The sequence below is a fragment of the Pristiophorus japonicus genome, chromosome 22 (assembly GCF_044704955.1).
Source record: "Pristiophorus japonicus isolate sPriJap1 chromosome 22, sPriJap1.hap1, whole genome shotgun sequence".
Taxonomy (NCBI): domain Eukaryota; kingdom Metazoa; phylum Chordata; class Chondrichthyes; family Pristiophoridae; genus Pristiophorus; species Pristiophorus japonicus.
The window spans coordinates 8,780,448-8,794,619 of record NC_091998.1 but is presented as its reverse complement, the minus strand read 5'-3'; the positions used below and the strand labels follow the sequence as shown (position 1 = coordinate 8,794,619).

General features: G+C 47.1%; 1 protein-coding gene and 1 pseudogene across 1 annotated transcript in view; both read right to left on the bottom strand.

The window, feature by feature from the left end:
- The window catches only part of LOC139235170 (heparan-alpha-glucosaminide N-acetyltransferase-like), a 245,718-nt gene that overhangs the window by 209,310 nt on the left and 22,236 nt on the right, over positions 1-14,172 (bottom strand). Inside the window, exons 4-5 of the mRNA XM_070866390.1 lie at positions 12,754-12,817; positions 7,435-7,632 (exon numbers count right to left, since the gene is read on the bottom strand). Of these exons, the coding sequence (XP_070722491.1) occupies positions 7,435-7,632; positions 12,754-12,817 (262 nt within the window). The remainder of the gene's footprint in view (positions 1-7,434; positions 7,633-12,753; positions 12,818-14,172) is intronic.
- Positions 3,655-3,855, bottom strand: LOC139235241 (U2 spliceosomal RNA; annotated as a pseudogene).

Below are 14,172 nucleotides of genomic sequence, written 5' to 3'. Positions count from 1 at the left end.
GAGAAAGACTTGCATTTATATAGCACCTTTCATGACCTCAGGATGTCCCAAAGCGCTTTACAGCCAATTAGTGTGGTCACTGTTGTAATGTAGGAAACGCAGCAATGTGCACAGCAAGCTCCCACCAACAGCAATGTGATAATGACCAGATCATCTGTTTTTGTTATGTTGGTTGAAGGATAAATATTGGCCAGGACACCGGGGAGAACTCCCCAGCTTTTCTGCAAAATAGTGCCATTGGGATATTTTCCGTCCAACTGAGAGGGCAGACGGGGCACCTCGGTTTTAACGTCTCATCTGAAAGACAGCACCTCCGACAATGCAGCATTCCCTCAGCACTGCAGCATTCCCTCAGCACTGCACTGGTGTGTCAGCTTAGATTTATGTTCTCAAGTCCCTGGAGTGGGACTTGAACCCACAACCTTCTGACTCAAAGGCAAGAGTGCTGCCCACCTGAGCCACGGCTGACTCTGCACATACAATAAGCAGAGCCCAGGGAGGTAGATTGGTAATCGCTAGATTTTAACCAATAAGGGAATTAAGGGTTATGGGGAGCGGGCGAGTAAGTGGAGTTGAGTCCACGGCCAGATCAGCCATGATCTTGTTGAATGGCGGAGCAGCCTCGAGGGGCTAGATGGCCTACTCCTGTTCCTAATTCTTATATGTGCCTTGTAGCTGCTTGAATCTGACTGTACATATCTGGGAATCCAAATATCCATTTTGGGAAGTTGCAAGATGGGCAGGGGTTGTGGTCAGGATGATCTACATCCAAAATCCTGGACACCATATTGAAAAGCCACTGGCATTTTTATTTTAAGGGAGCATTTATTTAACATTTAGATTTTCCCCAGTATGACATCCAACCCTCCCAGGCCCATCTCGTCATTCATAAAGCACCAACCTGTCTCCATGAAGTAGATTTTATAATGTCTGCACTTGTGGGTATGCTCACAGGTTTGTAGAGCTGCTGAGTTGGGAGTGGCTTAGCCAGTCACGTGATGTTCACAAGACTCAATAAAACCCCAGCCAGTTGGGTTCGGGGGATCCACAATGAGGCAGGTGGTTGTGAGCCTGGTGGATGAACTAGTAATGTGTAGTGTGATTGTTAAACCTTTGGTTAATAAACCAACTAGTTCTTAATAGCAATGAATATTGTGTACAGTTTTGGTCTCCTAATCTGAGGATGGTCATTTTTGCTATTGAGGGGGTGCAGCGAAGGTTCAGCAGACTGATTCCCGGGATGGCTGGACTGACATATGAAGAAAGACTGGATCGACTAGGCTTATATTCACTGGAATTTAGAAGAATGAGAGGGGATCTCATGAAAACATATAAAATTCTGGCAAGATTGGACAGGTTAGATGCAGGAAGAATGTTCCCGATGTTGGGAAAGTCCAGAACCAGGGGTCTCAGTCTAAGGATAAGAGATAAGCCATTTAGGACCGAGATGAGGAGAAACTTCTTCACGCAGAGAATTGTGAACCTGTGGAATTCTCTACCACAAAAGTTGTTGAGGCCAGTTCGTTAGATATATTCAAAAGGGAGTTAGATGTGACCCTTACGGCTACTAAAGGGATCAAGGGGTTTGGAGAGAAAGCAGGGATGGGGTACTAAAGTTGAATGATCAGCCATGATCATATTGAATGATGGTGCAGGCTCAAAGGGCCGAATAGCCTGCTCCTGCACCTATTTTCTATGTTTCTATGTGTTGCTATGAATTCTTAAGCAAAGAACCCATGAAGCGAATACATTACAGATTTCTATATTGTTTTAATTAATTCTTGATTGTAAATGCAGCTTAAAAATTTCAAAATGAATTAATAAAGGATATGCACTGTTATACAGCAAACGATGCTTCCCAAAATCTTATTTTGGGAAGTTTATGCACAAATGTTTGTGCCTCTGCAGAATGCAGCAGTCATTGATTTGATTTGGATGCAGTCTTGCCCTGGGCTAAACCCTCAGTCTAACACAGATCAGATTACAAATCTAAACAGAGCCGGAATCTGTTCTCAGTCTAATTTTCTTTGATAGATCTTTTTGGCATTTGGATTTGTCAGGCTGGAGATAGCCCGAGCCCAGCGTCGGATGGTGCTCCGTGGTGGCTGGCGATATGTTCAGACTGCGGAAATGGGCATGGCTGAGCTAGTCTTAAAGAGACAGTCCTCTTCATAGTCGTCGTCTTCTTCTTAGGCAGTCCCCCGGAGCCGAGGATGACGTGCTTCCACGCTAATAGAAGTTATAAACATAAGAATTAGGAGCAGGAGTCGGCCATTTGGTCCCTCGAGCCTGCTCTGCCAGTCAATAAGATCGTGGCTGATCTAATCTTGGGCTCAGCTCCACTTCCCTGCCCGCTCCCCATAACCCTCGACTCCATTATTGTTCAGCAATCTGTCCAGCTCCACCTTAAATACATTCAAAGACCCAGTTTCCACAGCTCTCTTGGGTAGAGAATTCCACACATTCACGACCCTCCGTGGGAACAAATTCCTTCTCATTTCTGTTTTAAATGGGCGACCCCTTATTCTGAAACGATGCCCCCTAGTTCTAGATTCCCTGACGAGGGGACACATCCTCTCTGCATCTACCCTGTCAAGCCCCTTCAGAATGTTATAGGTTTCAATAAGATCACCTCTCATTCTTCTAAACTCCAATGAGTACAGGCCCAACCTGCTCAACCTTTCCTCATAAGACAACCCCTTCATCTCAGGAATCAACCTCGTGAACCTTCTCTGAACTGCCTCCAATGCAAGTCTATCCCTCCTTAAATAAAGGAGACCAAAATTGTACGCAGTACTCCAGGTGTGGTCTCACCATAAGGTGACTGATGAGTCCGATGCGGGATCTGAAGACTCTGTCACAGGTGGGAGGGACGGGTGGGTGGGGGTGCTTGGGTTGTCGTGCGCTCCTTCCGCTGTTTGCAATGGCTTCCGCGTGCTCCCGACGAAGAGACTCAAGGTGTTCGGCGCCTTCCCGGATACTTCTCCTCCACTTTGAGCGGTTTTGGGACTAGGGATTCCCAGGAGTCGGTGAGGATGTTACATTTTTTTCCAAGGAGGCTTTGAGGGCATCCTTGAAGCATTTTGTCTGCCCTCCTGGGGCTCGCCTGCTGTGGCGGAGCTCGGAGTAGAGTGCCTGTTTCGGGAGCCTTGCATCAGGCATGCGGACAATGTGGCCCATACACCTGAGCTGATCGAGCGTGGTCAATATCTCGATGCTGGGGACGTTAGCCTGAGCGAGAACACAGACGTTGGTGCACCTATCCTACCATTGGATTTGTAGGATTTTGCGGAGGCAGCGTTGGTGGTATTTCTCCAGTAGCACTGTGTGGACCGGATGCTTAAAGGAACTGCAAGGACAACTCAGCAGTTTGATTCCGGTGGCTGGGGGCGGAGTCCAGCACAAGAAGAAGGAAATAATTGCATTTATATAGCGCCTGTTATGACCTCAGGATGCCCCAAAGTGCTTCCCACCCAATTAAGTCGTTTTTGAAGTATGGTCACTGCTGTAATGTAGTAAAAAAAAATGTTAAGGTTTTATTCGTTGCCAATCTTTGTCAGATCAACTTGTCAGATCATAAACGCCAAAGGTCACCTTGGGCCCATTCAAGGATCACTCTGCACCAATGTTTTTACTCTTAGCCAAAAGGCCTAGAGCCAAAGCACCGTTCCTGGAAGTACTGCAATACCAGGTTCGTGCCATGGAGGTGGATGGGTCAAGCCCCCCACCCACCTCCTATTTCCAAAAAGCATAGGAGAACCACCTTCCTGATCCAGGGAGAACCACTTTCTGGTCATGGTTACTCCCCTGTCAGGTCAGTTACGCATGATCTTAGCCAAAAGGCCGAGAAGCGATAATGTAGTAATGTAGTAAATGCAGCAAACAATTTGTGCACAAGGGGGCATAGCCTTAAAATTAGAGTTAAGCCCCCAGAGGTAATGTCAGGAGGCACTTCTTCACACAAAGGGTGGTGGAACTGTGGAACTTTCTCCCCCAGAAGGCTGTTGAGGCTGAGGGATTCAATTGAAAATTTCAAAACTGAGATTTTTCTTAAGGTTATTCAGGGTTATGGAACCAAGGTGGGTAGATAGAGTTAAGATACAGATTTGCCATGATCTAATAGAATGCAGGAATAGGCTCGAGGGGCTGAATGGCCACCTCCTGTTCCGATGTGTGTGCTCTTATAAGAAACATGTCTTTGAACTGATGTTTTCAGGGTTTTCTTCCATTTGTTTTTCCAAAGGGAAATAGGAGTTGCAGGGATTCCATGAGCTTTTTATTCCTCACAGCTCTACTGGATTCTCCAAAACAACGCTGTTCAGGGGTCAAAGTTCCCGACCTCAGTCAGTGCCACAAAGCCCCCCATCTCACCAGTGAACTCCGTCACCCGTACTATTGCTGCAGCACACACTACTCCCCGATTCAGCACTCTCATTTTACCCAGTGCCAAAACTACCAAGCTGTCAAGCCCCTTCCAAACCGTTCCCTAACTCCACATTGTGTCAGCCGTGGCTCAGTGGGCAGCACTAAGACAGTCAGAAGGTTCTGGGTTTGAGTCACACTCCAAAGAGTTGAGCACAAAAATCTAGGCTGACACTCCCAGTGCAGTGCTGAGGGAGTGCTGCACTGTCGGAGGTTCCGTCTTTCAGATGAGACGTTAAACCGAGGCCCCGTCTGCCCTCTCAGGTGGATGTAAAAGATCCCGCGGCACTATTTCGAAGAAGAGCAGGGGAGTTATCCCTGGTGTCCTGGCCAATATTTATCCCTTAATCAACAAAACTAAAACAGATTATCTAAGCATTATTATATTATTGTTTGCGGGAACTTGCTGTGAGCAAATTGGCTGCCGCGTTTCCCATATTACAACAGTGACTACACTCCAAACGTACTTCATTGGCTGTAAAGCTATTGGAGATGTCTGATTGTCGTGAAAGGCGCTATAGTAATGCAAGTCTTTCTTTCTTTTCCGTACTGCTATTTCTCTCCTGAACCACGTGCAGTATAAAATCTCCCACTGGTACTTTTTTTTTCTCAGAAGTCTTTCTGTTCTTGATATAAATATGTTCCTCCGATAAGCCACTCCTGCGACATCATGCAACATTAAAGGTGCCGCAAACATGAAATAATTGGTGTAATTAAGTGACAATTGTGAGTTTGCAGTGAGCTGAACAGTTCAACTTGCTCCAGCTTAACCTCTTTCTGTACAAGCAGCGGCAGAAGTGTTTGTGCTCGGAGCTTATTCCACCCTCAAACCTGAAGCAATCACAAGATCAAGCACCAACAGAGACAATGATGAAGTGCATGGGTCACAGGGCAGCTCTCTACATTTACAAACCTTCGCTTTCTCAAACAGGATATTTCCATTTCAGTCAGCTGTGTCCCCAGCCCCACAGATTTTTTCAATCAATAATCTCGGATCAATATTTGATTACTATTTTATTCTTTAATATTTTAACCAACTTTTTTTTTACACCCGGGTGTAAGGAAGTTCATTTGCTATTTAATTGGCAACTTTGGTGTCCGCCTTAAAGGCAATTCCACAGTCTCATGGTTCCAGAGTGAAACCACGCTTGCAAGGAAGTCCAAGTTGCAGATTCAGGGATAGAATCGTAGACATTTACAACACCGAAGGTAATCATTCAGCCCACTGTGTCCGCGCCGGCCGACCAAGAGCTATCCAGCCTAATCCCACTTTCCAGCTCTCACTTCAAGTGCACATCCAACTACTTTTTAAATGTGGTGAGGGTTTCTGCCTCTACCACCCTTTCAGGCAGTGAGTTCCAGACTCCCACCACCCTCTGGGTGAAAACATTTCCCCTCACATCCCCTCTAAACCCTCTCCCAATTACTTTCAATCTATGGTCCCTGGTTGCTGACCCCTCTGCTAAGGGAAACAGGTCCTTCCTACCCACTCTAGCTAGGTCCCTCATAAATTTATACACCTCAATTAGGTCTCCCCTCAGCCTCCTGTGATCCAAAGAAAACAACCCCAGCCCATCCAGTCTTTCCTCATAGCTAAAATTCTCCAGTCCTGGCAACATCCTCGTAAACCTCATCTGCACCCTCTCTAGTGCAATCACATCCTTCCTGTAATGTGGTGACCAGAACTGCACGCAGTACTCTAGCTGTGGCCTAACTAGTGTTGTATACAGTTCAAGCATAAAGTGAGCCAAGCAATAGGAGCCTCCTATCCTGGCACCATGACCGCTTTTTAGTATTTTGGATAAGAACCTAAGAACCAGGAGCAGGAGTAGGCCATACGGTCCTTCGAGCCTGCTCCGCCATTCAATGAGATCATGGCTGATCTTCGACCTCAACTCTGCTTTCCCGCCCGATCCCCATATCTCTTGACTCCCCTGAAGTCCAAACATCTATTGATCTCAGCCTTGAATATACACAACGATTCAGCATCATTGGGACTGAGAATTCCAAAGGTTCACAACCCTCTGAGTGAACTGCCTACTTCCCCTAGTAAATACAATTTTTGGCACTGCTCATTGAGTACTTTACTTAGTTCTGCTAGTACAGGTTGGACCTGCCTTATCCGAGACTCCCTTATCCGGCACCACCCCTCGTCCGGCACGATTCTGATGGCCGGGGGCGCACGCACAGAATGCAGCCGACCTCCACCCCGACTTTGGGCCGCACCGACATTCAGCCCGCTGGGGTCCGCCGACACTCGCTGGGGCCATGCCGACACTTGGCCCGCCCGGGGCACCGACTTTCTCCCCCACTCCACGACCGCCTCGCCCCACCCCTCGGGCTGACTTCCCTTTATCCGGCAAAATCCCTTATCCGGCACAGGCCAGGTCCCGAGGGTGCCGGATAAGGGAGCTTCAACCTGTACTTGGATACTAGGTACGAGGCAGGAAGCTTTCGAGCAATCTGATTGGTGAATAACAAAAGTAGAAAATAACCAATCAAGTAAACAGAGACTAAAACAGTTAGCCAATGAGGGAGCAGTGAATTGACTGATGGCTCAACATGGCCAGAAGACTTAATGTACGGAAGAAATGTTATTGGAAAGATTGATTAGTTAATAGAGCCAAATCCTGCAGCAAAAGATACTTTATGAGCACAGAGGTCTCAGATTTTTGCAATCTTATTAAAGGGGAGCAGTACCCCATTTCAAAAATAGCCACAAACTTAATGCTCTTCCAAGTGAGACAACTTGTTACAACGTGGTGATGTGGTGAGATCGAACTGATATGTCTGTTTGTCACGTATCAGCTGTAAACATCCTGCACGTGATTCAAAAGTACAGGTGCAGCGTCCCAAATCCGGAACCCTCGGGACCGAGGCCGTTCCGGATTCTGCGTTTTTTCCGGACTTTGGAACGTCTTTCTGACGTCACGAATCCGGAAACACCCGAGCCCAGGTTCAGGTATTTCGGAACATCAGAAAAGGCGGGGGGGGGGGGGAGTGTGTGTTCACCGAGGAGCTGTTCATGTCGCCGACTCCCATGATGAAGTTGTCGGGCGAGGCCCAGCTGCCAAGGAGTTGTTCAGGCGGTTCCCCCCCAGCCGAGGAGGAAGTGTTCGGGCGGGCCCCGCCGCCAAGGAACTGGTCGGGCAGAGCTATTCGAGCGGCCCCGTCGTGGAGGTGGTGATCGGGCAGGCCGGCGAGGAGGCCCTGAGGTAAGGGCAGCGGTGGAACCGCGAGGTCGGCAGGGTCAATGGGTCCGGATTCCGAACATTTTTACGGATTCCGGACGACCCTGCTACCAATCGGTCCAGAGTCCGGATCCCGAAACAGTCCAGAACTCCGGATTTCTGGACACTGTACCTGGACAATGCTTTGGAAGTCAAATACAGTTATCAAAACAAGTCCAACATGTAACAATACATCATGTTTATACCAGTGTTGTTTCAGGGAGGAATGTTGGCCAGTATACCAGAGAAATCCCCATTCTCCTTCAAATAGTGCAATGGGATCTTCAATGTCCACCTGAACATCCAGAACTGGCAGATGAGGCCTTCGCTTAACAATCTCACTTAAAGCACAGTGTGTCTGACAATGCCGAGCTCTCTCAGTACTGCACTGGAGTGTCAGCTTAGATTATGTGTTCAAGTACTGGAGTAAAGGTAGAACCTAAAATTGTTTGAATCAGAGGCAAGAATACTACTTGCAAACACAATAGAAACTCATTTTGAAGAAATTAATAGAATGGTGTAATGTATTTGCTTCATGGGTTCTTTGCTTAAGAATTCATAGCAACACATTGCTATTAAGAACTAGTTGGTTTATTAACAAAGGTTTAACAATCACACTACACATTACCAGTTCATCCACCAGGCTCACAACCACTTGCCTCATCGTGGATGACGTAGACCCAACTGGCTGGGGTTTTATTGAGTCTTGTGAACATTACATCACATGACCGGCTAAGCCACTCACAATGCAACAGCTCTACAACTATTTTGGTTAACACAAAAAACCGAGTGCCCCTCTTTTTACAGGGACACTACAAAACCCACAAATTAATAATAAAACTTTAAGTGAATCTTAAACGATCAAATTAAAATTCGGTTGCCGGGCTGATGATGCACTCCAGTCCCTCCGGCGCCCACCTCTCATGGAAGGCCACGTGCGTATCAGTGGATACCGCGTGCTCCATCTCCAGGGACACCCTGGCTCAGATGTGACCGCGGAAGAGAGGCAGGCAGTCGGGCTGAACGACCCCCTTGACCACCCATTGCCTGGACCAGCTGATGGCCACCTTGGCCAGGCACAGGAGCAATAGCTCTACAACTATTTTGTTGAAGACAATAAACAAGTGCCCCCTGATTAAAGGGGGGGCACACTCTAGAAACTTTCATTCAACTGCCCCCTTGTTTTTTGTTTTGAGGGCACCAAAAACACAAATTAAAAATTTAACATAAAGGCAACCTTTGTCAAATCAAATCAATTAAATCAAATTAAAATTCTGTTCCCAGTTGAAACGATGCACTCCAGTCCCTCTGGCGCCCATCTCCCGCGGAAGGCCGCGAGCGTACTGGTGGACACCATGTGCTCCATCTCCAGGGACACCCTGGCTCGGATGTAACTGCAGAAGAGAGGCAGGCAGTCGGGCTGAATGACCCCCTCGACCGCCCACTGCCTGGACCAGCTGATGGCCCCCTTGGCCAGGCCCAGGAGCAACAGCTCTACAACCTGTGAGCATCCACACAGGTGCATACATCACACATGTGAAGCGATTTCAGGTGTTTCCAAGAGACGTGATAGGACACTGCAACAAGTCGACGTTTCCTCATTTATACAGGTACAGGACCCCCTCAAATATGCAATACAGCTTTTCACTGCCACAAACAGCTATTGACTTCAATGTCAGCAACCAAAAGCACCACACAGCACTGGAAGATGTAGCAGTAAAAACATTCCACCACTCTTAATTAGTGATGAATGTCTTCAGACAAACTGTACTTGCATTGCTGCGCATGTAACCAGATAAGGGTCTGGAGAAATTGATGGTCAGCTGAACTGCAGCCATTGATGTGACATAGATCGGATTGTGCTTTTCTTGTTTCAATCACAAACTGGCTAAAATAAGAGGGAGTTGCATAAAAGACCATTTTTTTCTCCAGTATTTGAGACATAGAAACATAGAAATTTACAGCGCAGAAGGAAGTCATTTCGGCCCAACGTGTCCACACCGGCCGACAAAAAGCCGCATGGCCCTCGGTCAGTAGCCCTGCAGGTTACATATAAACCTATGAACAATGAACAACGGCGGAAAGGTAAAGAGCACCCAGCCCAACCAGTCCGCCCCACACAACTGCAACACCCCTTACACCGAAACATTCTCCACTTCACCCCAACCGGAGCCAAGTGACAGCACAGACAGACAGCAATGGCCTTGAAAGTACACTGGTACACTCATAATAAAGGATGAAACTGAGTACTGTGTACAATGAGCAAGTGTGACCTTAGCTCCTTTAATAAGACTCTTAGTGCAGGTACCTCGTGGGTGGCCTGCTTATATACTGTGCTCCCAAGGGATGCTGGGATCCCTTGGGACTCCAACAGGTGAGTCCTCTGGTGAACAGGTGTCATGCAGGTTACACAGGGTTAAATACATTACATACACGGTATGTATATCGGCACATAAATGCTTAAAGGCTCAGATGAAATTCCTTTGCCTGCTATTTTAACAGAGGTATTAATTTTATATGAATCAGCGCCTCAGTTAAAATTACAGATATAATTGCCTTGCACCATCATCCCTTTTGTCTCTTAATCGCTTCGGCCCTCCACCCTATCACAGACCTTCCCTTTTGTTCTTTCCTCCCAGCTCCTTTTCCCTACCGTTAAATCTCTAACTTTTTCCAGTTCTGACGAAGGGCCAACGACCTGAAACGTTAACTCTGTTTCTCTCCCCACAGATGCTACCTGACCTGCTGTGTGTTTCTAGCACTTACTGTTTTTATTTCAGATTCAAGCATCAGCAGTATTTTGCTTTTATATTGAGACAGATGTGATCCATATTTTGACCAGTCATTCATTCACTGTTATTGCACAGTGTCATTTCAAAGCCCAAAAGTTTAAGATCTGGGATCTTGCTTTGCTCAAAGCAGCTGCTGCATTTGATCCATACAACTCACTGCACTTCAAAGATATTAATGTTATCTGAAGTGCTTTCACTACTAAAAAAGATACAGTAAACTGCTGCATAGATGCAACTTCTTTGCCCTGTATAGACAAATCAGTAACCCTACCCTTCAAGGGTGTATCCAGACGATCTTTGCCTGGACCATTTGTGGCTTTACCCCCTTCTGGCTGCTTCAGGCAAGTACAACTTTTTACTTTCGGTTCAGCAGCCACAAATCTCAAAGTGTAGATTACTTTGTGCAATAATACTGTACAGATGTCAGCCGTGGTTCAGTGGGCAGCACAATCGCCTCTGAGTCAGAAGGTTGTGGGTTCAAGTCCCACTCCAGAGATTTGAGCACATAAATCTAGGCTGACACTCCCAGTGCAGTGCTGAGGGAGTGCTGCAATGTTGGAGGGGCCGTCTTTTGGATGAGACGTTAAACCGAGGCCAAGTCTGCTCTCTCAGGTGGATGTAAAAGATCCCTTGTCACTATTTCGAAGAAGAGCAGGGGAGTTATCCCTGGTGTCCTGGCCAATATTTATCCCTCAATCAACATAACAAAAACAGATTATCTGGTCATTATTACATTGCTGTTTGTGGGAGCTTGCTGTGCGCAAGTTGGCTGCCATGTTTCCCACATTACAACAGTGACTGCACTTCAAAAGTATTTCATTGGCTGTAAAGCACTTTGAGAATTCCAGTGGTCATGAAAGGCGCTATATAAATGCAAGTATTTTCTTTTTCTATTTTACAAATGCTTGGCAAAAATGTGTGAAATTTCTTTGCTATTTTAAATGGAGTGTTCACCCATAATTTTAAACAGAGTACTTTTGTGCAAGCACATTAAAATTTGCATTGTAATATGGCTCATTGTAGCTTCTAGGCTTTTGTTATATATCAGACTATAGATATACTCTCTGCGTAGTCACTGTATAGTTGCCTAAGATGGAGATTTGTTACCTGATGTAATTTCAATGGTTTACACTGTGTATATACTATGCTGGCACCACTAGAGGGTGCAACTGGTGGAGACCGGGGTTTCCTGCCCCTGTGGCAGAGGTTGTCCACCAGAGGGCACTGCGGTGGGAGACATGAGGGTCACCTGCATAGGTGTGCAGGGCCCAGTATAAAAGGCTGCCCACCATGCTTGTGCCTCAATCTGGAGTTATGAATAAAGAACCAAGGTCACTACAGTTTGAGTACAACACATTGCCTCGTGGAGTCATTCATAAGTGCATTACAGACATAACAGCTTTTATTTCTGCTCACTCTCTGGAATGTACCCTCGGGAATTGGATGCATACTTGGGAGGGGAGCTTTTTAAAGACAGTATCCTTATTATAACCAGGTTCTTGGGACTCGAGCATATTAGCATGTAGCAAAGAACAGGAGAGGATCAGCTAGTCTATTGAGTCTGTCCTATTCTAGCATGGTGAGACTTTGACACACCATCATCTCCATTCTCCACCACTTCCTCCCAAAGCAGTCAACACCATCTCCAGCAAGAGAGGCAAAAACAAGAGACAAAAAACCTCGGGCAAAGTTAGGGGCAAAGAATTCTGGGACATTCGCCTCCAATTCTGTGCACAGTTCTGGTCACCACATTACAGGAAATATGTGATCGCACTAGAGAGGGTACAGAGGAGATTTACGAGGATGTTGCCTGGACTGGAAAACATTAGCTATGAGGAAAGATTGGATAGGCTGGGGTTGTTTTCTTTGAAACAGAGAAGGCTGAGGGAAAACCTTATCGAGGTGTATAAAATTGAGGAGCCTAGATAGAGTAGATAGGAAGGACCTGTTTCCCTTAGCAGAGAGGTCAACAACCAGGGGGCACAGATTTAAAGTAATTGGTAGGAGGTTTAGAGGGGATGTGAGGGCAGATTTTTTCACCCAGAGGGTGGTGGGGGTCTGGAACTCACTGCCTGAAAGGGTGGTAGAGGCAGAAACCCTCATCGCATTTAAAAAGTATTTGGATATGCACCTGAAGTGCCGTAACCTACAGGGCTACGGACCAAGAGCTGGAAAGTGGGAATAAGCTGGATAGCTCTTTGTCGGCCGGTGCGGGCACGATGGGCCGAATGGCCTCCTTCTGTGCCGTAAAATTTCAATGATTTTATGATTCTAAGCACAAAGAGAGCCTGTAAAGATCTGGTACTTACGGTGCTGACACGGATACTGGGCGAGCCAAGGAGCTGTTGCACAGAGCTCTGGGTGCATTTCATCCTGCAACAAAACACAGTCTTTGTCAGAAATGATTTGTCCTCTACCTGCTTGGCATCACAGTTTTTAACAGGAAGCAAAGTTGCATTTTTTTTTTATTAGTCTGGGGTTTCAAGGTGGAAAATAAACTTTGATAATATTTCACCAGGAAAGCACAAATAAAATTGGTAAAATCTGACGGATTTGGAGGGAAAAACAGCAGAAAAGCATAGGCAGACGGTGGGAAGGGTGTAGGATGGGGGAATGTGCGTGTGTGTGTCTGGTGGACAAGGGGCAGGGAAGGTGTGTGCCAAAGTAATTGGCAAAAGAACCAGAAGTGAGATAAGGAGACTACAGGCATGATGGGCTGAATAGTCTCTTTCTGTGCTGTCTGATACTATGAGCAGATATCTGATGGGCAGATTTAGGAGTGTGCGAGTGAGTGTCTGGTGGGCAGGGGTAGGGCGGGTGTGTGAGTGTGTGTCTGCTGCCACTAAGCTCATGGTCTACAGGGCTGTAGCATTACCCGCCCTCCCGAATGCTGTACATGGTCCATGCCTCTGAGCCAGACACCTCAAGTCGCTGGAGAAATATCACCAATGGCATCTCCGCAAGATCCTACAAATCCCCTGGGAGGTACACGTGCACCAACATCAGCGTCCTCGTCCAGGCCAACATCCCCAGCATTGAAGCACTGACCACACTCGATCAGCTCCACTGGGCAGGCCACATTGTTCGCATGCCAGACACGAGACTCCCAAAGCAAGCGCTCTACTTGGAGCTCTTTCACGGCATACGAGCCAAAGGTGGGCAGCGGAAACGTTACAAGGACACCCTCAAAGCCTCCCTGATAAAGTGCGACATCCCCACTGACACCTGGGAGTCCCTGGCCAAAGACCGCCCTAAGTGGAGGAAGTACGTTCGAGAGAGCGCTGAGCACCTCGAGTCTCAACGCCGAGAGCATGCAGAAATCGAGCGCAGACAGCGGAAAGAGCGTGCGGAAAACCAGTCCCACCCACCCCTTCCCTCAACGACTATCTGTCCCACCTGTGACAGAGTCTGTGGCTCTCGTATTGGACTGTTCAGCCACATAAGAACTCACTTCAGGAGTGGAAGCAAGTCTTCCTCGATTCCGAGGGACTGCCCATGATGATGATGATGGGGTGGGCAGGGGGCACGTGCATGAGTGTGCATGGGTAGGATGGGTGTGCGCGAGTGTGTGTCTGTTGGGCAGGGGGCAGGATGGGTATGTGTGAGTGGATGGCTGGTGAGACAGATTTATGAGGTAAATGCAAAATCACTCATTCATCATTTTCCCAGATTAGGTTGAATGCTTTTGACACCTAAGTAATTGAACCGTATTTTTGCCAATGAATTTA